Source organism: Vidua chalybeata, chromosome 2 (genome assembly GCF_026979565.1).
Source record: "Vidua chalybeata isolate OUT-0048 chromosome 2, bVidCha1 merged haplotype, whole genome shotgun sequence".
Taxonomy (NCBI): domain Eukaryota; kingdom Metazoa; phylum Chordata; class Aves; order Passeriformes; family Viduidae; genus Vidua; species Vidua chalybeata.
Window position 1 is genome coordinate 3,465,198 of NC_071531.1, and position 27,517 is coordinate 3,492,714.

Genomic DNA, 27,517 nt, shown 5'->3' on the forward strand with positions numbered 1-27,517 from the left:
AATCATTACAAATTTGTGGATCCCCAAACTGCCAACTCTACCTTATATCTCCTTCACTCTCCCTCACCTCTGATCTGACCCAAAGCTTTTTTTTTTTTTTTTTTTTTGGTGGAGAACACACTCAGGAATCAACACAGATCCCATGGGCTCCTCCTCGCACACCTTCCAGGTGTGTCACTGCCGACAGCTCCAGCACCACCCCCTGTCCATCTCCCATCTCCCAGCAGGAAAGCTGTGTGTGCAGCACCGTGTTTCCCTTCCAGAGGCACCAGGAAGAGGAGCAGGGTCTGGGAGATCTGGCAGTTTTGCTGGTGTGGTGCTTGCCCCACACTCGCTGAGTTTTGCGTCAACTCCACAGCGGAACGGTCCCACATCTCTTTTCACTGGAATATTCCTGTGTGGGAAATAGTAAAGGTAAGAAGACTTCCAGAAAGCTGTAAAAGCAGGCCTTAGAAACAGAAAGAACAGCAAACTTAGAGCTAGCTGCAGCTGCAAAGTCTGAAAGTAGAAAAGTTACAATGGTACAGCAAGCAAGGACATGAAACAATAGCTTGAGTTTTAGGCTTGACTAAGATAGATTTTAAGACTGCAGAAAAATATGCTTAGCAAGACAGTAGAAGGTTTTAAGCTGAATAATGAAGTATTGTGTATTGTTAATAGAAAGCAGACAAGCATTGTGTGAAGCAGGTGTACGTGTGCTTTTAGTGATTGGCTAGAACAATTGTCTGTGAGCTCTAGCAATGTGCTATTGGCTAGAAAGTTTTTAAAATGCTCTGCAACAAAGAAATCTTTGGCTGCTGCTGGCAAGACACGAGCTGTTGCCTTCTTCCAATTGCCTCAACCATCGATGAGGCCGATGCTGCAATAAAGCTCAAGGAAGGTATCCCAGTGGTCCCGTCCTGTTTGTGAAAAACTACCAACACATTCCTGCTCACTTCACCAGCACTGATCTGCACATTTGCCCCAGGCTGGCTGTCACCTTCCAGGCTTCCCATACCTGTTGGCTTTTCCTGACATGTGGCATTGCTTTGATGCCCTGGAGCTTGGCTTTGTTCTGCACTCCGAGGTCACGCAGAGAGCTTTTTTCAAAGCATCCTTCAAGCCAGCTCCCTGACAATGACAAATCTCAGTTTATTGCCCATCCTAAGGCCTCACAGTGTTCCCCAAGACATCCTAGTGGTGCTTTCAAATCCATCACCCTCCAAGGCAGATGTAAAGTAACCATGGAAAGCTGTACACAGCCATCAAATCATATGAAGGGTTTTATAACTCCTGGCGACCCACTGAACGTTAAATATTGGATTAACCTTCAGCAGCTCTGCTGGTGCTTCCTGCACTTTGGCAGAGAGCTCTCCCCACCATGAATGCTCATGGAATGGGCTACAACTCTCACTAAAAAATCTGAAAATGGAGGCCTTTGTTCTACTCTCAGCACGCAGCCAGAGGGAAATGGAGCAGCACAACAGGATCACAGGACGGGAGATGAGGCTGCTGCTGCTTTTCAACCTCTGTGAAATTAGTTTGTAACTCTTGATTTGCATGGCTGGCCCCGGGAAAAACATGTGCTCACGTTGCTTGCTACCAACCCAATCCTACTCTCATGAGTTTTGGTTTCCTCTCCTCCCTGCACTCCCCTAAGTGAGAGCTGTGATCCCTTTGGGGTCAGGACTGGTTTTCCTGTGTGCAAGATGATTTTGCCTTACCTTACAGGGTTTACTTGACCTTTTCTCCCATTACATGAATGCTTCTCTGAGCAGGAATAATTTCCTCTGAGAGGTCTCTGTGCTCCAGAGATTCAAGCACAAGTCCTAACACAGCCTTGCACCTCCTGCCAGCTTTTCATCAAGGAATTTCCTCAGCTCTGCATCCCTCCTTGCAGGGTCAGGGGCCTCGTGTAGGACCATCTCTGGGGAGGGGAGCTGCAAGACCACGGGCACCAACAGGACCCTGTTACAGCTTCACCTCTGCAGGGCACAAAGACCTCCAAGATCATGGCAAATGCCATGAACGTGACAATCCTGCCCAGACACCTCAGGCTCTGCAGTTGTCACCTGCCAACTGTTAGCCCAGATCGGGGCAAAATAAATAGACCCAGCTCAAAGGGGCTGCTCCTTCCCTGGGGGTGTTCAAGGACAGGTTGGATGGAGCTCTGAGCAACCTGGGAATCTGGAAGGTTCCTTGCCTAAAGCAGGGGGTGGAATGAGATGATCTTTAAGGTCCTTTCCAACCCAAACAATTGTGTGGTTCTATGATTGTATGAAAGGGGAGAAACCTGATCCCAGAGGATGCCAGGCAGCTCTGCTGGAGAAACTCCTTCACACACATTCCTCCTGACTCGTGTTTTACATTCAGACACAGGCTGCAGCATTCTCAGAGGCACAAGGAGCCTGACTGACGGACTCCAGCACACAGCCCTGCACAACACACCAGCAGCCCCCTGACAGGGGCAATCACCACGTCCCAAACACCATTTAAAGAAAGGCAACCTGTCAAGTTTGCTTATATTTTGAGGCTCAGCCCCGGAGGACTCCGGCGAATTTCCAACACATCGGACTAATTGTAGTTTACATTTGCTTCACTCTCCATTAGGGCTGCTCCACTTTCCAGGAGAGCTAATTGGATCCACAGCGCTTGGGCAGCCGGGATTTTCTGCAGGAAACTCGAGCAGCTCTGGGTACCAGGCAGAGGGAAACGTGCACAAGGTCTGTGGCGTGTCCCCCTCAGCATCGCCACATGCCCAAAATAGTCCCAGCTTCCTCCGCCCCGCTGGAAATAAAACATATGGAGTTAGCACGGCCGCTGATTGGATTTTGATTGCTCTGAAACGCTGCCAAGTTTAAAGTGGGGAGTGCGGCCTGAAAGGAAATACAGTAGACACCAGACAATTTATTTGTTTCTGAGCAGGGACCTGGCTGCCGGGCGGCTCCGAAGGTGGCTAACGAGAGCAGCATGTTCCCATATGGAAACCAGATGGCGGGACCGGGCGGGATCCGGGAGCGCGGCACGAGCGGCGTTATCGCGGCCGCGGGGAAAGCAGAGCCCCGTGGAACCTGTGCCAAGCACAACGGCAAACTGCTGATAAACGACTGCCACGGAGAACATTCCAGAGGGGTGGGGATGATGTGGGAGGCGGGGAGGGAAAACAGCCCTGGAGACAGGGAAGTGATGGTCATCATTGTTATCATTGTCATCATTGTCACCATTGTCATCATTGTCACCATTGTCACGGGCAGAGCTCTCCCAGCTCAGCCTGGCAGATGATCCTATGGATCTGAGGGACAATAAAACCCTAGGAAAAGGAAAACAAATCCCCCAGTGCCACGCCTCTCAGAGCTCCGCCCACCCAGCCCCACCCACAAGCCACACCAGCCAGGGGAGGATGTGGCGCATAATAGTACGGGAATGAAGTCAACAGAATTCCCTGAATTCCCAGATTTAGCACAAATTTATCCATCGTCTTGATGGAAGAACAAGGAGATGCCAACCTTCTCCTCCCACTTTTTGGATGTTTTAGACTGGAATGCTCTCTCACACCTTTATATTTTTTTAAACAGCAGTGTTTTGATGACGGCATACAAAAAATAAGGATAAGTTTGTCTGGATTTAAAAAATGAAATCAAAAGAAAAACCAAACTCAACCAATTTTGAAAATGAACTCTTAGTCTGAATACAAATTAAACTTCTCAGTCAATTAAAAAAAAAAAAAAAACAACACAAACCCTTAAAGTTCCATTTTTCCTTTTTATTTTGTTGAGATTTTTGGTCATGTTTTCCCAGACCCAGAATAGCCATTTTTCTGAGGCTGCTTTGCTTTAGCCAGTGAAGGGGAAAATAAGAACTATCCACACTGTTTCAACTCCAAGGGCAGAAAAAGAAGGAAATAATTGACCATGTCAAAGCATGGTCCATCCAGCAACCTGACAGTGACCACAGCCACGTTCCCCACTGCTCATTAGCTGATGAAATGCTTCCAGGACAGGAGCATTTTGTGGAAAAGCAGCATCCAGATAGTCAGAGCCCATGACTAAACAAAGGTTATGCTGCTACAGTCTGTTTTCTCACCTCAGGAGCTACTAACTTTTCATTTCTTGATTTTATGACTCGAAAGAAACAGGGAACAGGGGTTTTTAAGCTGTTGTCCATGGAAAAGGCATCAGCTTTTCCACATAAACTGCTCAGGATTTACATCTTTCCCATTTGTGGGCGACAGTGCGGGAAATGTTTCATCGGTTCATTGCAGTTCTCCCTGTTCACTGCATGTCCTCAGTCCTCGTGAGACCAAAGCAGTGATTTTGTGTTTATTAAATCCATGATTGATGCACGATAGGGGCCGTCCCACAGAAACCAACAGCGTTTACAGAGACTCTGAGGAAAACCCTCTTGGGACAGGAATATATTTAATGACAGCTTTGAGCAGCCCCAAACTGAGATGTGGATCAGACTCCCTGGAAGACTCCAGGGTGCTCCTACCCTACGTCCTTCCTGGTCCTACTCCTGGGGCTGGTGCTCCTAGAAATACAAAGTTCCTAAAAACACCACCCTCACCCAGAGCTGACTCTTGGAGAGTTTCATGGTCTGTCCTTTTGGACCCATGATTGTCTGGACACAAGTGTCTGTGAGTGCCCTGCTTGGAGAGTTTGAGCACCAAATCCAGAATATTTAAGGGAAAACAGAGGAGAAGAGAGGTGGGCAGAGAAACCCAAACTAGCCACACACCCATCAGAGTAACTCCTGAATGCTGGCAGAAGCCAAGGGGCTCTTGGGTCATGGAATGGTCTTTGGAGTCATGGAATGGTTTGGATTGGAAGGGATTTTAAAGATAACCCAGCTCCACCCATGGGCAGGGACACCTTCCACCGTCCCAGGCAGTGCCCAAGGCCAGGTTGGACACTGGGGCTCGGGGCAGCCTGGGACAGTGGAAGGTGTCCCTGCCATGGCAGGGAATGGGAATAGATGATCTTAAAGATCTCTTCCAACCCAAACCATTCTGTGACTGTGACTCTCTGACTTTGCCAGAACTTTTCATCACAAAGAAAATCCAGCCCTCATAGCTACAGGGTAAATAAAAACCTCAGGAGGCAATTAAAAACACCCCAAATCATAGTCAGTTTTTAAAAATTGATTCTAAAATCAACTCACAGCTACCTACACCAATGAAGACTATATTTTTATATCTATACAAACATATATATATATATGCATTTGCTTGCCAGCAATGTTTTCATCTTTAAAAGCTCTTTAAAAGTTAATTCACTTGGCTGCTTAAAGAGATTTGTTGCCCAGTCACATCCGAGGAGGACTTTTGCCTCTTTCCAGCAGGTTTGGCATTTCTGGCTCTCAAGTTCTGACCAAAAGGGTAATTTTTCAATCATTAGAGAACAGGTTTGGCACTTAAGATTTAGTGCCCTGTAATGACATCTTTAAAGCTGGAGAGTTACAGTGTACTAAAAAAAATATATATAATAAGAAAGTTGGGCCAGAAAATAACAGCTGAGAAACTTACTGGAACAAAATGCATATAATAAAAGGCTTTTTATCTTTTAAACACTCAAATAATTTTTGTCCAACTGTAGTAAAGACCAAAACTTTTTTTAATCCTCTCACTTGGAGCACACCTTTAAAACAAACCACAACAATGGATGGAGCTTCCTGCATCCACTTCCTGCTATGACCCCCTCTAATTCTTTGAAATAAATATGTTTTGGGTTATTTTGCTAAGGGCAATGTTTAGTGTCTGTCCCCCCGTGTGTAAATGTGTAGAATACACCAAAGATTTAACATCTGCTATGAATAATTTTACAGAGTATCTCAAGTTCTCCTAAGGTTATGAGGATATTGTACAGGTGGCCAAATTATTAAAATATGGTTTAAATCCAACACTTACGCATTTTCATAACGTGCATTGGATCTGAGGGTCTGGAAGCCACATGTCAGCACCAGAGAGCTCCAGGCTGGCTCCCTGGAAGTCCCAAAATCAAAGCCACTTCCCAAACATTACAGCCCAGCCAGCTGCAGCCACAGCACCCCCGGGGTGGAGGGGATGGAAAACCAGGGCAGGCTGCTCTCCTCTCAGACAAGTGACCTTTTCTATCAGCATTACAGCATTACTTTCTCTACCCCACGCTGATTAAGTCAAGACCTCCTCCAAGTGAGCTGAATTTTAACATCTGACTCGGAGCACACACTGCAGTGCAGAGTGAAGGCAGAGGCACACAGAGCCAAACAGCTGGCGCTGTCTTTGTCCAAAGAGTGAAAATAAAATGGGGGAAAACGAAATAAAAATGATATTACAAAGCCCTGCTTGCTCTTCCCTGGTAACACACAGTACTTATTCCTGTTTTGAGGTGCTTTGTCAGGAATGCAGGGGAGCCCCTTGCCTGCAGTGCTCAGTGGTGCAGAGCTCTGGGAATTTGGGTCCCAGCTGGAAGGAAGGACATGGACAGGCAGCATGAAAACCCATTTTTGCAAGCTGTGGTTCTGCTGGGCTGCTCTGGAGAGCACAGAAAGGGGGATTTAGTGCAGAAACTCTTATTTAAGGGAAGCACTTGCTGGTTGCTGCAAGGGAGAAGTTCCCGTAGCAATTCCCTCTGTCGCATGGAGTTGAGGGGGATGCCACCACTTCAAGAAGCACCTAAAGCACCACCTGAGCTCCTCAGGTCTGAGGAGGCTCCAGGATGAGCAGAGGGCTGGAGCAGCTCTGCTGGGAGGAAAGGCTGGCACAGCTGGCATTGTTCACCTGCACAGGAGAAGCTTTGGGCTGAGCTCAGGGTGGCCTTGCAGGGCCTGGAGGAGCCCCAGGAAAGCTGGAGAGAGACAATTTCCAGGGGATGCAGGGACAGCACACAGGGAATGGCTCCCACTGCCAGAGGGCAGGGCTGGATGGGAGATTGGGAATTGGGAATTTTTCCCTGGCAGGGTGGGCAGGGGCTGGGATGGAATTGCCAGAGCAGCTGTGGCTGCCCCTGGATCCCTGGCAGTGCCCAAGGCCAGGTTGGACACTGGGGCTGGAGCAGCCTGGGACAGTGGGAGGTGTTCCTGCCATGGCAGGGGTGGAATGGGATGAGCCTTAAGGTCCCTTCCACCCCAAACTATTCTGTGATTCTATGAAGTACAAGATTTGCTGCTTTAATTTGAGTAACATCCAGAAACAGCTGAGCCTGAACCAGAATAGATTGAAAAACCATCTCAAAACTGAGCTGATACTAAATTTGACCTCCAGCACTGACTGGAAGAAATATTTTTGCCCAGATTTTTCTCAGACAATTATTAAACTGAAAAAGTTAGTGAAAAAAACAAAATTCACATGAGCCTTGGAAAGCCACATGGCCACAAATGGGTACCACAGGGCAAACCAACCTGCAGCTTCGAGTGCCTGACCTCAGTCAGCTCCATACTGGGATGTTCAGGAAAGGAAATAATAGGATTACTGTCCAGTAGGACACAGAGCATTCACAGAATGATTTGGGTTGGAAAAGACCTCCAAGACCATCGAGTCCCAGCTGTGCCTGATCCCCACCTTGTCACCCAGCCCAGAGCTCTGAGTGCCACCTCCAGGCCTTCCTTGGATGCTTCCAGGGATAAGGACTCCAAACCTCCCTGGGCAGCCCCTGCCAATATTTAACAACCTTTTCTGTGAAGAAACTCTTGAAAGAATTGCTAGAACCAACAAAATCTTCACTGAATTTTATGCCCAGACAAGCCTGCACCTCCAGAATTCCTTTCCTTGCCAGACAGGGTGGCAGCTGGGGACTGTGGGGATTCTTATTTGGGTTTAAACCATAAGATCTTACAGGAGATGAAGTTCCTGCCCATAAAGATAGAAAATGTGCCTCTCACAATACCTGGGAATAAGGTTATTTATAGAACCCTCACAGACTGTTTTTTGCTAAAAAAACCCAAAAAACTACTAGATTTTATTAGTTGTTAAAAGTAAATATTCCTCTATACACACACTCTGATAGGATAGGGAAGGGGAAGACCATAAAAAAGTGGAAATTCTGAACCCACTGTTGCAGAGCATTTCCTCACACATGGCATTACCAGGTTACCCCAAATTATTTCCTGCCACTTGGAAAAAGCCCACAGCAACCTGATGGAGCTGCATTGGGCTGTTTTCATTCCAGGTTCAGGCTGAACAGTTCTGCACCAGCACCTTCAAAGGAATGAACAAAAGACTGGCTTGTTTCTGACAGAGGTTCTTGCAAGTGTCCTCCAGGGTTTAAGGGTGGAAATAAGCCAGGCACAGCATTCTGTACTTCTCACTGTGCTTATTCTGCACAAAAATATCTTTATAATCCCACTTTGGAAGCGAGTTCAGTGGGGCAGCACAAAGGGAACAGCAAACCCACCTCACAACCTGCTTTGGCTCCACCACAACCCTTTCAAACCCTAATTTTACAGGATGATGGATGCTGAGGTTTTCTCTGCTGTGCTCTCACCTTTCCACAGTGGCTGCCCTCATCCAACCTTTCCTCCCACAGGTTTGCTTTGGGTTTTCTCTAAATGTGATTGTGACTCTATTATTTTTATTATTATTTTTCATCTTCCCTTTTGTTAATTCCCCATGAAGCAGCTTTAAAGTCTCTGGAACTGACAGAAAAAAGGCTGCTTTTATTTCATGAAAAGGGATCCAAGTCAAACCTAAAAGAAGAATTAAAATATTAATGCTGAACATGAAATATGGAGTTTTCAGTGTATGAAAGCATGTTGGACTTCTTTGATTCAAACACAGGGGAAGAACCTGTGCTCTTCTCAATAAATGCTTTATGCAAATTGTCCTTTGAAGGTGCATCACTATTCTCATGAAATATTTCCTACTTTTTTCAATGGCCCAAATTTCCCATCCAAAGTAACTTTTAAACATTTAGTTATACAATTGTTTGACAGGAAAAAAAACCCAAAACCTTGAGTTTAACCTTCTTCCACACACACAGTTTGGGGTCTGTGGCCCTCCCTCACCTCAGGATGCCTTGATACCAAAGTGGAAGGAGTGCTTTGCATTTTTATCCCTGTGAGTTAGGGGTTTCCTGCAGTATTTACTGCATGGAATTCTCAGGTACCTGTGCCCATCAGCTGTTCTGGGAGAGCTCTCAACAGGATCTCAGTGTTTGCTCTGAAGTAAAAAAGCCTGACCTCAGAGCTGTGATCTCACTTGGCTCAAGGAGGTGCCTGGAGGTGCAGTTGCTGCTATGTGCAGCAGCTGTCAAAACTTTCAGTCCAAAATATTTAAAGGGAAAAAAAAAAAGTGCAGATCTGATGGCACCAAATAAAAGTAAAATCATTAATCTCTTTGACTTTCATGTTATTTTTAGCTCATTTAGATCTGTCAATGTTTTAGACACAAACCAGAATGTTAAACAAATCAGAAAGAATGAGGTAGAACAAAATGCTTGCCTTTTTCATTTTTTTGGCACAAAAACTGTAGAAATACATGTCAGAAGTGATGTTCTTCCTCTGCAGCTTTGGCAACAAAGCAATTTGCAGGGTAGAGCCAACGTGAGCATGGAATCTAGGAAGAATTAAATTGTTTCCTGGAGCTGTGCAGTGAGATGAGACCTCACCCAGGAATGGGAATGATGTGAATCCTGTCTGCATCCACAGCAGAGTGGGCATCAGGAAGGGATGGGGATTGTGCCCCTGTGCCCCCACAGGTGAGAGCCCACCTGCAGAGCTGCCCCAGCCCTGTCCCAGCCCAGGGAGGAGCTGGAGCTGCTGCAGAGAGCCCAGAGGAGGCTCCAGGATGAGCAGAGGGCTGGAGCAGCTCTGCTGGGAGGAAAGGCTGGCACAGCTGGCATTGTTCACCTGCACAGGAGAAGCTTTGGGCTGAGCTCAGGGTGGCCTTGCAGGGCCTGGAGGAGCCCCAGGAAAGCTGGAGAGAGACAATTTCCAGGGGATGCAGGGACAGGACACAGGAATGGCTTCAAAGAGAGGAAGATTAGATTAGATTAGATTAGATATTAGGAAGGAATTCCTTCCTGTGAGGGCAGTGATGCAGTGGAAAAGGTCTCCCAGAGCAGCTGTGGCTGCCCCTGGATCCCTGGCAGTGCCCAAGGCCAGGTTGGACACTGGAGATGGAGCAGCCTGGCACAGTGGAAGGTGTCCCTGCCATGGCAGGGGGTGGAATTAATGATTTTTAAGGTCCTTTCCAGCCCAAATCTGGCTTGGACTTTACCTTTGTACAGCCCTGCTCTCACACCTGTGGCCTGCCCTGCACAGACTCCAACAGCTCCCAAGGCAAAAGCAAAGGAGCCTCCATAAAATGCATCTTGAATCCAGGACTTTTAGGTCAGCACAGCACCTTGGGAGTCAGAGCCTTCAGGAATGGGAAAACACCTCTGCCCACCAAATAAATTCTGCAGTGTGACAAAGCAGAGTGGACTTGAGAAGAGCCCTTGGTTTGGAAGACATTCAGCAGAAGACAGATTAGTCTTATCTAAAAAAACAAAGGTAACAAATGGCTTAAATGTCTTTAAAAAGTGGGGAAAAAAAAAAAAAACCACCCTCTTCTAGTCTCACAGTTTACTCTGGTTTCACAATTTGCATTTAGCAAATACCTCAGGAAACCAAGTCTTACACAATCTCATTTCAAACTTCTCCCCCCAAAGCTTTGGAGCCATCTGCCACATTTGACAAGTCTGAAGTTTGTGAACTCCTACAAGGATTAAACCCAGCAGCTGTTAGGAAACAAGAAAGCCTCACTGCAGGCTCTTGGAGAGAGAGCACAGAAGGGAAAATAAAAAAGGCAGAAACATTCAAATATGGAAAAACATCTTCAGTCAACACTCACATCTTATGACAGACACAGTTCATCATTAGTTCTGAGGCTTCCAAATATTTAAGGGGTGAATATGAGCTGCTTCCTACATCAAATTATGGGAAAAGGCAGAATTTGAAACTAAAATCTCTTATTTCACTGCCCTACAGTACTTCCCAACTACATCCTACCTAAACATTTCCTGCTATGAAGAACTTTCAATCAAGAATAGTGAATTCTTGAGGAATTCTGCCAGAACACCAGGTTTCAGTCTGATTTCATCTCCCAAGCTGCCATGGATTTGTTTGCCACTTTTATTAAAGGTGTTTAGGAGCATTCTCACACCTCAGCATAAAGCCACGTAGTAAAAACTGATTTAAATATAATATAGTAAGTGTTTTGAAACATTGCAAACTGCCTTGGGTGACCACACCAATACCAGAAATACATTCACAATTCCTCTAAGGGTCTGCATAATTTACTATTAAAGATATTTCTTGTTATCTGCTTTATTTATGAACCAAACACGTAAAAGTAAGAAAATGGTGCTGCCAACTTGCAAAACAACAGAATTCTCAGCTCAGATCACACATAAAACCAATTTATGAATTAAAGAGATGGACATGAATGGGGGGAAAAACCCCAACAAAGCTTCAGAATTTGTTCCAAAATCCAGTTTCAAAATCCAGCACCACTTTAGGCAAGATCTGCTCATCTGTAATTATGTGAAGTGAAAATTTAAATCAGTGACAGTTCTGTGAAGGAAAACACTGTTCAAAAATATCCACTGAGCATCCAGTGTAAGTCAAAGTTGCACCCAGCAGAGAACAGAATTACCTGGGAGCAAATGAATACTTTTAACACCATTTTCTTAAACAAAATATTAAATTAAACAGACTACAACTCAGAACTGCACCTCAATCCAAGTTAATACTTGAAATAAACAGCTGAAATTGTTACCAACTTCCACAGAATTTTCTGAAACACTTTAAAACCTTTTACTTTCCTCTAAAAATCACATGCTCTGCTTCTAAGAGATCTTTAATTACTCCTACCACTGCCCAAATTTTGGTGTTTTAAAGTGAATTAAATCAGTCTGCCCTGGCAAATCCAGGTGAAGCAGCCTGTGGTCCTGCCAGCCCCTTTGAGCAGGAGAGGTTATTTTTCACTAGCAAGTTTCAAAGGCATTTACCATACTTTAATTACTGCATTTTGTATCAATATATACCTTAAAAAGGGCATGTGGAGCCATAAATAAACATAAGCAAAATTCTCTGTGGATGGAAAAGGACAGAGAGCGCATCTGACTACAGACAAATCTTTGAAGAACATAAAATATTAGAAAAACCTTCAGATCTCAAAATAAAGTAAAAAAGGGAGAGGTCTCGTTAGGTACAGACAGAATTCCTTATCTGCATTTTCCTCTTTGAAATATAAAAGGAATACTTTTAGGTAAGACAATCCCTTCAGGAGGAGAAAAAGGAGTTGCTTTTCATATCCAAGATATCTTTCCTAAAATCACTCCAGAAGAAAATCTTCCAAGCCATGCAGAAGAGTGTTTGCAGTGATGAAGTTAAAAACAACAAAAATGAGTGGGAAAGTAAAAATTTACTGGAATTTATTCTACTTTTAAGAGGAAAAAAAAAATCCCAGAAGTCCACTAGAGAAGAAAGTGGAGTTTACAAAAGTGCAGCATAACTGTCCTTGTCAGATGTAGATATTATTGTGAGTTTCACTGGTTGTCAGGAACTTCTTCAAAATCTTTGTGCTTTCAGAGGCATCCTGGGGAAAGGAAGAGAGATCAGCATCACCCACAGTGCTGGGAACAAAGCAAGAGCCCCACTGGCCTCTGGTCCCATTTTCATTACTCTGAGCATCACTTTTATTAAAATATTAACTGGGAGCAAAACTCAGGTCTTCTGAATGAAGTTATCCACAGGAATCTGCACTGCAGCAAGAACATGGGATTTATGATCTTGCATTCCTCCTTGCTTGGATATGAGGGGAAGAGTCTCTGTATTTGTCATTGTACTCCTTCAGAGTTTAAATATTTATGTCTTACTCAGACTTACTCAGCAGAACAGAATGAGCTGCACTGAAAATTGATTTTAGAAGTGAAATAAACACCACAGTACACACAGACCTCTTTAGCATTTAAATCTGGGTTCAAAGTGTTTTCAACCAACTAAAATTCAATTCAAAACATTTCAGAAACAGTAAAACGTTCATTTTAGGAGCTGCATTAGGAATTTATGGGAGCAATGGGATTTACTGTGAGGGTGGTGAGGCCCTGGCACAGAGAAATTGTGGCTGCCCCATCCCTGAAGTGTTCAAGGCCAGGCTGGATTAGTGCAAAAATTTCTTCAGAAATGTGGTCTTTTAACTCCAAAAAAAAGTTATAGGTCAAAATTGGTATTTTAAGAAGCTTTCCTGTATGCCAGAAGAGAGGCAGATACAGAGCTTCAACAGAGCCATCTGGTATACGAATATAAAATGTAAAAAGAAAAAAAACCACACACAACAAAAAGCTTAGAAGTTTTAAATGAGGCAGCTCCAAAGGAAACTGCAGCTTATGCAAGCACAAGAAATCCATCCCTGATATATTCACACCATTATAAGAGCCTGAAAATTAAAAATGAAGTTTTGAAGGAAGCTGTAGATTCATTCTTTCTAAGCCACACAGATGTCAGAGCAGGTTTCAAAGCACTGTCATTAAAATCTGTATTTTTCTGCATTTTCAGTTGAAATCCTCACAGGGGAACAAAACCTGCAGAATGCACGAGATTAAATTTTAAATATGGAATTTAAATATGGAGTTTCCATAAATATGGAATACCTTGGCTAAACTCTTCAGGAGTTTAGAAGAGAGCAGAGGCTTGAAGGCTTCAATGGTAACGGTGTCCAGCTTGATGACATCAGTGTAACACTGGTACAGCACTGCAGGGATCTGCCACACCTGGCAGTAACTCAGAACTGAACACAGGTCAAAAGAAAAGCTCAGCAGAAAAAAAAAATCTCTGTTCTGTCTATGAAAATCAGAATTTTAAACCCATGGGAGTTTAATTACCAGTTCAGGATCCTGACTGCTGGAGCAGCCATTCCTTATCCCCCAGCTACACAAGGAAAATTAGTTAAAACTAAAAATTAGTTAAATGCAGGTGTTTCTTCCTGGCACATACCTTACCTGGAAACTATACATAAAAATAAATAAAAATTTTAAAAATTAAAAATAATAAATAATTAAAAAATAACAAAATAAATAAAAATAATAGCAACATCAGCAAAAAACCCACACAACTTCCCCCCCTCAAAAAAACCCACCAAAAAAAACAATAAAAAGGAATGTGAACAAGAGAAAACCATCCACTTTTAGCTCCTGCCAGATAAGCTTTTTGTCATGCTGCTACCATTAGGGATTCTAGAATGAAAAACTCAAGGTTTTTATTAAATTACATCATAAAACTGAACCTAACTTTTCCATGAGGCTGATCAGTAGAGCTGTGCAAGCTTCCTCACCTGTTACATACAGGAAGGACTTTATGAGCTTTTACTTTGGATGCTCAAATAAAAATAATTCCTAATAAAACTTATTTAATTACTAAGTAAAATTCCCATAAAAATCCCACTGTACAATATGCTTTGTAAGGCTATACTGAAGAATTTTCCAGTACTTCTGTCCCACACGTAACTGTTAAAATGATTTGTGGCTGGTTTGGAAAATTGTCCCTATTTTCCAGAGCAATGTGAATCTGTCAGTAATTAATTTTTAAAAAGCTGACTTGTCAGCCAATTCCCACAATTAGACAAAAATTCTAATTGCAGTGGGATGCTCCTCAGGGGGAATTTTGTGTTGCCACCAGCAGCCCTGTAAAAAATTGAAATTGCAAAGTACCAGCAGCAGGAAGGTCCCTCACAATGTTGGGCTGCTCCAGCAGCGAGCAGCAGACCTGCTCCTGGAATTCTTTGGTCTTCAAGGCTTTCAGGAATGGAGATACAAGTGTCAGAGTGGATTCCTGAGTTTTATAATCAGCTACAGGACATGTGGAAAGGATGGTTACTTGCAAGTCTTTCTTCTGCATGGAGCCAAAAACCTGAAATTAAAAAAAAAAATCCATCAGCAAAAGTTATCTTCTCACAATAAAAGCAGAGGAACGTCAAGGATTCACTTCAATTTCAGTGCAAAGGGCACTTGAACTCAGGTTTGCAGGACCAAAACCAGTCTGAATCACAGCCTTCAGATAGAAATTTGTCAGGCATTGCTCCTCAGATGGAGATAAAAAAACCCAAAATAACAGCTGACATATTTACCAAGCCTAGTGATCTTCTGGAGAAGTTTTCAGCACTTTCTATTCAATATACTAAGATTTACTGCTTTAATTAATGGTGATTGTAGAAAGAAGAAGGATTCCAAATAAAAACAAGCAGTTCACTGAGCTGCCTAATATTTGAAATGAAAATTGTGCTCCCTGGATGTCCCACAATATTGTAAGAGATGTTATTTTAAATGCAGAGATTTTATTTAATTCTATTCAAGTTGAATTGAAGAAAGAAAATTTAGGGTTCTCTTTCTCAGATTCAAAGAACAGAGTTTCAAAGTACAAAACCAATTGTGTACCAATCCCAGGAGGGACGCTGCCTGTGCCATCACTGTGTCACCACTGTGACAGAAATCTGACTGAAATATTCAGAAGCTCACATATTTTCTACTTGCTTTGTTGGGAACACTGGCTGGAATTAATGTCTGCAAAACTCCAACCTGTGTGTTCTGGTTTGTCAGTGATCCCTTACACAGAGAACACACCCAGATGTAAAAGATCTGACTTGTGGAGATGGCAGATGCTCAGTAAATCAGGATTTACACACAGAACAGGGCTGTAACTCACATTAAAAGCAAAAAGATTGCCACAGAACAGGGCTGTAACTCACATTAAAAGCAAAAAGATTGCCACAGAACAGGGCTGTAACTCACATTAAAAGCAAAAAGATTGCCACAGAACAGGGCTGCAACTCACATTAAAAGCAAAAAGGTTGCCAGCACATTGTTTCTGCTGCACATTTAAAAATACCAATAACCACAAAATCTAAAAATACTCAGGAACACTGACTTGGTACAACCACACTCCTCCTGTTCAGGAACACCCACACTGGAAATCACACATCTCCACAAACAACTGGGGAAGACAACAACCCCCCAGCCATCCTACTTCTGCAATCCCACTTTAAATGAAGTGCAGGAACATGTGGAATACAGCAAAAGCAAAACATTTGAGGTCTCAGGGTTTTTAAATTTCCAAATGAGCCGTGAGCCCCCAGCAAAGCTGTACTTATCTCTAAGCCCAGCTTTAGAATCCCTGCTGGTCCATCAGCTCAGCAGAGATTTAAAGGCAGGCAGGGAGGGAGCAGACAGACAGCAAGACAAAATGATAAGCCACACTTCCTCCAGGCAAAGCAGTGACCCAAATCCATCAGGAAAATCAAGAGAAGGAACATTCGCCCCTGGCTTTATCTTATTAAAATCAAAATGATGATATTTGGAGAGACTTCAGTGAGCCAGCAGTGCTCCTGTACGTGGGTGATGCTGGGGTGAGGCCCTGGGAATGTTAAAAATCTGGGAACAAATGGGACAAATGCTGCTTTGGAGGCACCTTCCCCTCCAGCTCCCCCTTGGGAAAGGCACAGAACGCACCCAGCAGCTGACACCATCCACCAGGAGCTCCACAACTGGTGATCCTTTGGCAGCTGTACAAATTGCTGTTGGTTTTTTCAAGGAAAAATTCTCCCAGAGGTGAAATGCAGCTGAAATAAACCATGGGAAATAAAAAGCAAGGAGGAAAAAGGTTTGGGAAGTGGTTAAGGGCCAACAAAACTGAAAGTGTCCAAAAGGAGTGACTGCACTCAGCTGGGAGGTTACAGCAGATACAGCTGGCAGCATCTAGAAAGGGATTTCACAGATCCTGCAGAGAGTAAATTTATCTATTTTTGAATATTTAATAAAAGAAAACCACAGGGGAAACTTATTTAACACTGTCATTGTTTAAAGTATCAGAGAGGAAGATCCCCACCCTTAGGATCTTATTACTCCATTTATTTTCTTGCCAGGTTTACCTTCTCAAGCCACTGGAACTGTTGATCCTCAGCCACGTAGCAACTACACTGGCACAATAAAACCTAAAAAAAAAGTAAAAACTTGTGTAAGCAAGTGGTTTAAAAGGCACATCAGCAGCTCATCATCACCTGCAAGGATGATGTGGCTGCAGAGAATAACTTATTCAGTTATTTTGGGTTTCTTTAACTCTGTTTCAATGAGGATTTTTTGCTCACAAATGCAGTGAAGCCAGGAGGCTGTGACATCTCTGTGCTGAGCTCCACACAGAACTTCACACAGCTCTAGTGAGAATTAACCCTTCAGATCATTTATGAGGCCAATCCATGATCCTGCAGTGCCTAGTTTGGGGCTGGATGAAAGCTCTCTTATTCAGAAAGCCAAACCACAGAGGAATTAATGCTCAAGTCACTTACTGTAGGATCTGAAATCAATCTGTAGAACAAACAGAAAGAGTCTGTGGGGAGGACATTTGTGGTGCTGGATGTTCTGCACCACTCATTCCACAGCTTCACAGCTCCAACCACTTCCCAGCACACAGAATCCAGGATAAAAGATGACAGGAAAGCTGCAGAACCCATAAAATATACTGTTAATTTAGAAAGAATAAAACCTCTGTTTTACAAATAAATAGGTGGACTAAATTAGATTATTCCTTTGCAACCTGAAGGAAGAATAACTCATTTTTATCAACTTACATTTACTGACCAAATCTAAGAAACATCAGCAATGTGATCAGCCCCACTATACTCAAATTTAAAAAGATGAAGAGCTGTTCAACATATACAGATCCCTAACATAAAAATCACTTGTTCTTAGGAATTACAGCATTACAATCAACTTCAATTTCTGTAGTATTAATTAGGGATGTGAAATATTAAGTCTCTGATACTTTCTGACATAGCAGATACAGCAGATTAAAACCAAAAATCACTGAAGCAGCAAGGCAGAACTGTTACACTGATTCTAGAAAACAGAGGCAAGAGTGTGGCAAAAACGTTCATAAATCAGATTCTTGTCAAAAGCTACAGAAGACAGGTACAAAATATCTATTAGTATTTTTCAAGGAAAAACCTGAACAAAACCCAACAAATTAGTAAAGTTAACTTTGATAAAATCTAAGTGTCATGTAAACGTCACTTAAATGCAAGCAAGACTTCTGTGTACTATTAGATCAAAACTTCTCCCAATTAATAAACAGTCACAGAGAGTTTACCAAACAAAAGCCAGGTGAAGGAAAAGAGGGATTGTCCTAACTAAAACCCCAAACTAAAACACACTTCGCTTTTCCTGTTCAACTGAAAATACATTAATTTTCACGAGAAGTAAACAGCTGTAACAACAACTGTGTTCTATGTGTACAGAGCAACTTCAGCTTTCTCTGGACAACTCAGCTGCCTCCAGGTTTAACCTCTGCTGCTAAATGAGGAGCTGCACATTCAGTAAATAGAGGGGCTTAATAAAAGCTAGAGAGAGATTTTTCAAAATCTAATGGGATGACAGGACAAGGGAGAATGAGCTCAACTCAAAGAGGGGAGGGTTAAATGGGATTTTGGGAGGGATTGTTCCCTGTGAGGGTGGGCAGGCCCTGGCACAGGGTGCCCAGAGCAGCTGTGGCTGCCCCTGGATCCCTGGCAGTGCCCAAGGCCAGGTTGGACACTGGGGCTTGGAGCAGGGAATGTCCTGGCACATTTACACCTCCCTCCCACCTTCTGCCTCCTCAAATTTATTCCCAAAAAAACCCCAGCAGTTCTGGCTCTGCACGCACCCGCAGCGTTCCTGCCGATGGCCACGACGAACTTGGAGCACACCAAGGGCTGCTCGGCACAGGTCCACAGGACTTGGATCTCCCTGGGAAGAGAACCACAGAACAGCCCGAGCTGGGAGGGACCCACAAGGACCATCCAAACCCAGCTCCTGGCCCTGTACAGACCCCTCAGCAATCCCACCCTGGGCAGCGCTGTCCAAAGGCTCCTGGAGCTCTGGCAGCCTCGGGGCCGTGCCCATTCCCTGGGGAGCCTGGGCAGTGCCCAGCACCCTCTGAGGGAAGAACCTTTCCCTGAGCTCCAGCCTGCGCCGCCGGTACCTTTTCTTCTCGATCTCCCTGCGTATCTCCCGGTCCTCGGGCGTCTCCTCCCGCGCCTCCTCCTCCTCGTCCAGGCCGGCCCGGGACGGTGCCACCACCACCTCCCCGAAGAAGGTCGCCATGGCCGCCCAGCGCGCCTGCGCGGCCCCGCCCTCAGCGCCGCAACAGGGGCGGGAGACTCCGGGCGGGGAGAGGCGGCGGCAGCGCCGTGAGCCCTCAGCACCCCCCGGGAGCCCTCAGCACCGCTAAGAGCCCTCAGCACCCCCTGTGAGCCCTCAGCATCCCCCGGGAGCCCTCAGCACCGCTAAGAGCCCTCAGCACCCCCTGTGAGCCCTCAGCATCCCCCGGGAGCCCTCAGCACCGCTAAGAGCCCTCAGCACCCCCTGTGAGCCCTCAGCATCCCCCGGGAGCCCTCAGCACCGCTAAGAGCCCTCAGCACCCCCTGTGAGCCCTCAGCACCCCCCGGGAGCCCTCAGCACCGCCGAGCGCTCCGGAGCCGCGCTCGCAGAGATGGTGACTCCACCACGTCCCTGGGCAACCTCTTCCAAGGATTAACCATCCTTTCAGTGAAGAAAATCGTCCAGATATCCCATTTAAACCTCCCCTGCCTGACCTCGACGCCGTTTCGTCCTGTCCCTGTTCCCTGGGAGCAGAGCCCGACTTCCCGGCTGTCCCCTCCTGGCAGGAGCTGTGCAGAGCCACAAGGTCCCCCCTGAGCCTCCTTTGCTCCAGGCTCAGCCCCTTCCCAGCTCCCTCAGGAATTCTCCAGCCCCTTCCCAGCTCCCTTCCCTGCCCTGGACACGCTCCAGCCCCTCCAGGTCTCTCCTGCAGGACCAGAACTGGACACAGCCCTCGAGGGGCCTCTCAGAGCCAGCCCAGAGGGACAATCCCTGCCCTGCTCCTGCTGGACACACAATTCCTCACCCAGCCCTGCTGCCAGTGGCCTCTTGCCCCCCTGGGCACCCCTGGGCTCGTGTCCAGCCCCTGGCACCAGCACCCCCAGGGCCTTTCCCAGCTTTCCAGCCCCACGGGGTTGTCCCTTGGCCTGGTTGAACCAAAGAAGAGCACGCTGACATTCCAGGTGTATGTACAGCTTTACTTTGGTCCACTAACACATGTACATCATCAAAGCCTATAACATGAAAGAATTTGATTCCTTTACGATTCTGTCCTGCACTTTAACGTTTCCCTCTGCTCCTGCTGCCTGATCACCATCACAGACTCAGGTCCTGCTCTGAAACAAACCAAACAACTCCCAAAAGTCACATTAAATAAAGATCCTACTTTTAAAGGTCTACTAATTCACGTCCCTGAGTACAGCTAGACCAAACCTAAAATGCTCACTTAAAGAAGGTGAAAGGACTGCCAGTTCTACAAGAGCCACCATGCTCCTTTAATAAATTAAAAATAAATAAACTCTTAAAGGGTGGAAGACTCAAAATACCTTTCCAGTTTAATAATTTCTCTTCCCACGATGTGTATAAAATTAGGAAATACAGACCAGCAAATGCTTTGCCTAGAAAATAAAAGTGTCAGGATCCCTAAGGCAGTGACTCCCTCTGGGATCTGCAGCTCCAAAGGCCAGAACCTCCCCCAGCTTTCAGGGATCATGAACCTGTGTGTGCAGTGACAGAATACAGCCCCTGAAAGAAAACCAGCTTTGTAAATCTAAACCTAGATTAGAAATTCAAACCTACCAGCCCAATTTTAGCTGTTCAAACTGAAAATTAATAAAAACTCTGATGTTCAGTTCGGTTATTCCCAAATTTGAGTAGTTGTACTCCAGAGAACACTGAGAAGAAACAGCTGCTAAACAATAAAGTTTAAAAATAGAAAATAGAAAAAAATAGTGGACTTACTACCTTAGAACAAAGTTTGCTCTTCAAAGAAAACACAAAACCACCATCAAGTTTTATCACTAAACACAACTGTGTTTGTATTTTAGAAACCAAATAATCCAGATAAACATTTATCTTGAATTTACAAAATTCTGCTGCATCCTATTGAAGACTATGCTCTAAATAAAACTTCCTGGGGCAAGAACCATTTAAATTATTTTTGGACTTTACATGGAAGTTTTAAGGAAGGGAAAAAAAAAAAAAAAAAAAAAAAAGTATTTCTCTTTGCTGAGGTAACATCTGGGATAGCAAAAGTGATGGTAAAAGCAGACAGTGTCAGTGAGGGTGTTGGAGAAGTTGCTCTCACTGATGCCAGCTCCCTTTTCCATGATGCATTTCCATTTGTACAAGGAGTTCTGTCATTATTCACCACGACTGTGCAGCTGCACTAATTTTTTTACCTCCCAAACCCTTCTGGATCCCACTACCAATCCAACTCAATTCCCAAACTTACTATTTCACTTCACATGAGCTAGGTTTGGATAACTCTGCTACTCTGTCACATCTTCTATTGAATGATGACATCGGGGAGGACCAAGTTTTCCATAGTGTGAGAAAGGGAAGCTGCAGAGAAGAGGAGGAATGCTGGAGTGGGGAAGGAGCAGAGATTCCCTGGTGTTGGGCTGGGGGCAGCCATCGTGGGGCTCCCACCAGCACAGTTCCAGGGAAAACTCAGAATTCAGAGCTGCTGTGTGTTTTTGTTGTTGATACGTCTTCAACCAGGGACTTCCACGTATTTTCCTGGAGAAATTTTCTTTTTTGTCAACGAGAGCCACCTCAAACATTGTGAAAACAGGAGATATACTGCAATGCTCAGAAACTGGTAAGGTTTAATCAATGGGAAATCCAACATTCAAACACTTTAAATATGGAGAGACGACAGAAACGTAGCAAAATAGGTCTGGAATGTCGGAATCCTGCACCTCAAGCTTTCCACGCATAAAGAAAACAGAACAAGTGGGTTTTTTTTTTTTTGTTTTTCTATTTTATAAAGAAAACACACAAAAACCCTTTAGGCCCAAGAGTTCACCTGCATTTCATAATCTTAAAAGTTTACAGTATAGAAGTCACATTAATGATGTACTACCTGTCAGCAGAACCCTCTGTTCACCAAAGCCTCTGGAACTGGCAAATCAACTTCTTCACTGGTCACTGCTTCTCAGCAATGCAAGCTCAGAACACTGAACACCTGCACTGAATCAAGCTGTGAAGTTATCAGCCTTTCCATTCCTCTCTGGAAGCAATGCTTGCATCCACCAGGTTTTTCGAGTGTGTACTATTATTTAGAAGCCTGTTACTATTGTAGATGATTTCATACAGCATTAGAGATGTTTGAAATCTGTTCTTGAATGTTGCATGACCTAGGTAGTATTTCATTGCAGCACCCATAACAATAATACTCAACATACTGCTATTAACCTGTTTGCAGTGTTTTAACATTTCTTAACTCTTGTTTATATGTAATAAAATACCAGTAAAGACAAAAAATTGCCCCTATAATGAGGCACATTTTGGCATCTGTGCTAAATGCTGCTACATGGGCAGGCAAGTGCAAGTCAAAATATGAAAAAGGAGAAAGTCATCATCTAATCACATTCATAACTTTTTCATAGAAAAATATAAATATATTCCCTGAAATGTAGGACAAAGAACAGCCAGCACCCATCAGGAGTTCTAGTGCTATTACCATTAAAAAAAAAAAAAGAAAAAAAAGAAAAAAAGAAAAAAAAAAATAAAAGAGATGGGCTGGCTATCCTTTCATTAAGGTTACGTTTCGCAGCCGGCGTCCTCGAGGGCTCTGTCGTCGTCGTCGTCGCCGCCGTCGTCGTAGCGCACGGTGCGCCGGCCGCCGTTGCGCGTGCGGATCTTGGAGCGCCGCTGCGCCCGCCGGCACTCGCCGAACTCCACCTCCTCCGAGTCCTGCTCCTGGCTGCCTTTCCGCCTTTTCCTGCGCTGCGGCCTCCTGAAAGGCTTCAGGGAGTCCTGGGTGAAGGTTTCTTTCCTGCCGGGTTTTGATTTCCTCTTGCGCTTCCTGGTTTCCGTGGCGTCGCTGCAGATGGTGCTGTCGGTTCCAGAGTCCGAGGAGAAACAGGTCAAGTTGGCTTTGGAGCTTCCTGCAGTCCTGGGTGCTTCCACATCCTTGGAGACAGAGCTTTTCTCCTCTTGTTTCCCCCCCATTTCAGATTTTGTTGTTTCCTTGAAGTCATCCACCCGTTTTAATCTCTTGAAAGAAGCTCTGGGTTTTTTATTTGCTGCTACTCTGGTATTTTTAGTTTCAAGTTTAGCTAAGTCAGAATCAACTTCCTCTTCAGAGTTACTCGTACAATGGTTGTGGGCTGCAGCTGCCTGCCTAGAAATTCCCCAGTTTCCCCCATTTTTTACCCTGTGGTTTGTGGAGTTCTCCTCTGAGGAGTCGTAGTCAAAATTACTCAAAGCTGCAGCACAGAGGGGTTTGTGTGGCTGCGTGTGGTTATCACTCTGCTTCTGAGTCTCTGTCTCCGAGTCAGTCCTCTCATTCTCAGACTCAATAATGTATTTCCTTTTAGAAACAGAAGACTCAGGGCAGGAAGGTTTTTTCCTGCCAGAAACCTGCTCACTCTCATTTTCAGACTTGGAACAAGCCTCCACCTCCAAGCTGTTGAACAGCTTCTTCCTGCAGGCTGAGGACACGCTGCCCTGGAGCTGCTTGCGGTTCTTCCTGACTGGGTAAACACTTTCTGAGCTGGATAATTCCTCCTTGGCATCGCTCATTATCTTGATCTTGCTGGCTGCCAGCGTGGCACACCTGCGGGGGTTCTTCTTCTCCCCCACAGTGGACACCCTGATGTGTTTCTTGTAGTTGATGATGCACGTCCTGCTCCGCAGCACTTTGCCACTCTGGCCAGCCTCCTCTGACGTTTGCTCTACAAAAGGAAGATGAAAAAGTTCTTTTGAATGTCTTACATTCCTGAAGTTATTAGTTTATTATGCCCAAACGCTGCCACCTTTAATGAAATACACAAATATTGAATTATATTTTGATTTCAACTGTTAAGTGCAATTTATCTCAAGTCTTTACTAAAAATATCAGCAGTATCCCAGGGATACTTTTAACTCATGAGATGGTCACTTTGAAACCTTTTGACAGTCTCAGGAGAGCCTTCTTTAGCATCACTCTGTTATTTAGCTGAGAAATTACAAATTCCCTCACTTACCAAACAAATGCTGTTATATTAGTAACACTTGTATCATTATAAGTGGTATTTTTCTTACTAGAATAAAACTTGCAATGTTAATTACACATTTTAGACCTTTTATCCTAAAAAAGTAACTATAATATTTCATGTGGACGCAAATTTCATGTGGATTTCAAATTTCAATTTCAGATGGTTTCAGGTGGAGAACACTGAAACCCTTCAGCTCCTTAGTGACTTTAACACTCACATTGCTGCTAACAGTGAATCTTCCATTCAGTGTTTTTAAAATTAATACAGAACTTTCTTATGCTGTGTTTTAAAACAAATATTCCATGTGTGAATCATATACTATGAAGATCAGTGTTTCCATTCTAAATAAGACAATCCATACATATGAATAAAAAAAATCAAAAGTTCTTGAAGTAAATTTAAAAATACAAACAGAGGGGAAAATTATGAAGCATAAATTCAAATGTCCAACTTGAGTACCAATATTAACAATTTCTTCACATACAAAATCTGGTCCTTATTTAAATGTAGATATTTTTATGTACTACTCCAGTATATTCCAATTTTTAAGTTTTCAAAGGAAAATTAATTTCCTTTCTTTGTTATGAGCTTCCAGAAATGACACATGAATATTATGCATCATTTTATCATATTACTACTTGTAGTAGTTGTACTGTGTGATTTTTATGGCCAAAGCACAACATATTTCTGCTGCACACTGCAAAATGCTGTATGAAAGGTGAATTAATCCACAGACTAAACAAAAGAAGAGTTAGATCTTATCTTATACAATATTATTGTATAAGATATTATACAATTGTTGTATACAAATATTACTGTCCTCCAAGTAGCTGGAATACAGGACTAAAGAATGAAGAAGTCCAGCCTTCCTGCAACACTGCCAGAAGATTAAAATTATACTTTGTATATAAGACCTTAAATTTGGAACAAATCTATAATAAAATGTATTGAAATTCCCCACTGAACATCCAGAGATAAAAGCTGCAAAGCTACAACCAGGTGGCAAAGGCAAAAAGAGGGAGCATTACAATAAATTCCCTCAGAAACTGGAAGAGCTTTTAAAAACCACAAAGATGTGAAGGTCTGGTTCATCAGGGTGTCCTGGAGTTCAGGCCAAACTCCAAACCTGGGATACTGGGCAGGAAAATCCAGCCTTAGCTCCAACCAGCTCAGCTGCAGGGGGCACTACAGCCCACAAGGTATTGGCACAATTTATCTGAAAACTTTGCTTTCAGTCTTTTCTGATATATAAAATCCCATGCTGAACACTACATACCTATAATATATATTATATATAACATAATATACATTACAGAACTACATACAGACTGTTTTACGTATCAAAATAGATTATGTGATATTTATATTATATATATACGAAAAATAACCAAAGCAAAGCTTCCACATAAGTTGCTTAGCTGGTTAAGTGTACATACATATATATAGTTACAGTTATATATATATAAAAAATACATATTTATTTGAAAAATAGGAACTCTACAAGTATGCCCCTATATATGTATTAAATATAAGATCTTGGGACAAATCAAGTAACTATTCCTTGTGGAAAACTGTCAAGACAGAGTCATCTTAACAGTAATTATTTAAAAAAACAATCATTTCCTTAAGATTCTTAAAGCATATTGACAGGTTTGGAAGGATTGCACCAAACACCATCTGAACAGTCTTTACATTCCAAATCAAGGTCAATTCCCTGATTATATGAAGGCACAATGTACATGACTTGGTTTAATAAACATCATCATCACTCTCATAAGCTTAAAAAAAAAAAAACCCCAAACCAAACCACCTCCCTAAATCATAATCAGCCACCACACAAAGATCTGAGTGATGATAAAATTACAGAATAAAACCTAAAAATGAAAGAGGTTCACTTTCTGAAACAAGTGGAATATAAATCTTAGTTCTGCCAAGTGCCTGTCTGTGTTAAGGATTCTACACATCATTGACAAAATAAAATCTCAACATCAACGCAAGTTTCAGGTTCTGTTGCACACCATGGATGTGAGAATAATTTAAACACCCTTCCATCAAATTCATTTTGGAAAACTATCAATAAAGTTACTTCAAACTGAAACTAACAGCTGTAAATCTGCTGTAGCACAGAAAATCCTAACAGTAAATTAAGGCAAAGTAACGGAACTGCAAACCAGAGGGTTTGGGTTACAGAAACCCTCAAAACAAGGAGCTGGACAAAGAGAGAACACTCTGCTCTCTTGGAGATTTCCTCTGTCATCTATTCAGTAATGAGAAATAGAGAAATTAACTTGAAAAATGTTACCTTTTCTAACTATTTTTGTTTTTCCTTTCCTCTTCCTCATCTTTGCTTTTGCAGAAGTTTCACAGTAATTGCTGTTGTTGGAATCACTCTCCGAGTCTGAATCAGAAGAGCGACGGAAGCTGGAAGCAGCTCTGGATTTGGAATTCCTCACAATCCTAGTGGGCACCAAGCTCTCCCACACAAAACTCTTCTCCTCCTCTCTGGCTTCTGCTTCAGATTCTGCTGTGTCCTCTAAATCACTCAAGACTTTTGCTTTTTTTAAAGGAGGAGACAGCTGCAGCCCAGAGACTTTCCTGCCATTCCACCTGTCCGACTCAGAGTCCGCCTCATCCTCAGAATTGCTCACTGCAGGCTTGTGATGTGCAGGTATTGACTGGTCAGAAACCTTTTGGCTGCTCCCATCCTCGGAATTATGGCTTTTGGAGTCCTCCTCTGAAAAGTCTAAGGCGGGACTTTTCACTTTGGGAGACACAGAGCAGACAGGGCCCCGGAGCTGTTTGTGCCCGTTGCTCTGCCAGCTCTTCTGCTTGCTCTGCGTGTCGGGCTCGGAATCCGAGCTTCCATTCTCAGATTCACTGACAAATTTCCTTCGTGGAGCAGAGCAGGCAGTCTGAGAAAGAGTTTTCCTCTTGGTGAGCTGCTCTTCTATTTCTTTGTCACTCTCAGACTTCAGGCCTGCCTCATCCTCGGACCCCTCCAGCAGCATTCTCCTGGCGGCGGCCGAGGCGTTCCGGTGCGGCAGCTTCCTGTTCCTGCAGATCCCGATGCTTTCCGAGCTCGACACCTCTTCCTCCACGTCACTCATCAGCCTCAGCTTGTTGGCAGCCACAGCAGCACTCCTGCGTGGGGTTTTCCTGTGCCTGCCCTTGCTGTTGCTGAGGGACTCGGATGTCACTGCTGAAGTATTTTCAGAGTCACTTCCATATAACTTCTTCCTGACTGTTTTCCTTGTATTGCCGTTCTCCTGAAGAAGTGTTCCTGTAAAGGAAAGCAGGGATTAGTATCTTAAATATGAAATAGCAGCTGTGAAGTCTTGTCAAAACTGGGACAGGTTCAACCCACAGACATGCATGAAATATATTCCTAGTGAGAGTCAGGTGCTTTTGCTGTCATAAATTTCAGATTAATTCTGTGTTCATATAGACTGCTGCTTTTTTCTTAAGATATGT

General features: G+C 43.8%; 2 protein-coding genes across 3 annotated transcripts in view; both read right to left on the reverse strand.

The window, feature by feature from the left end:
* Positions 1 to 11,049: 11,049 nt before the first annotated feature.
* On the reverse strand, positions 11,050 to 19,101 carry PSMG1 (proteasome assembly chaperone 1). The gene is made up of 7 exons (XM_053933194.1): positions 18,943 to 19,101; positions 18,625 to 18,707; positions 17,273 to 17,424; positions 16,859 to 16,921; positions 14,646 to 14,844; positions 13,590 to 13,726; positions 11,050 to 12,535 (listed from the first exon to the last, which is right to left on the reverse strand). The coding sequence occupies exons 1-7, from the start codon at positions 19,062 to 19,064 to the stop codon at positions 12,461 to 12,463; spliced, it is 831 nt and encodes a 276-aa protein (XP_053789169.1). The 5' UTR covers positions 19,065 to 19,101; the 3' UTR covers positions 11,050 to 12,460.
* Positions 19,102 to 20,024: 923 nt separating this feature from the next.
* Positions 20,025 to 27,517, reverse strand: part of BRWD1 (bromodomain and WD repeat domain containing 1) — a 43,848-nt gene continuing 36,355 nt past the window's right edge. For both annotated transcript variants that reach the window (XM_053933183.1, XM_053933175.1), the window contains exons 40-41: positions 26,349 to 27,326; positions 20,025 to 23,743 (exon numbers count right to left, since the gene is read on the reverse strand). In XM_053933183.1, the coding sequence (XP_053789158.1) occupies positions 22,608 to 23,743; positions 26,349 to 27,326 (2,114 nt within the window). In that variant the 3' untranslated portion in view covers positions 20,025 to 22,607. The remainder of the gene's footprint in view (positions 23,744 to 26,348; positions 27,327 to 27,517) is intronic.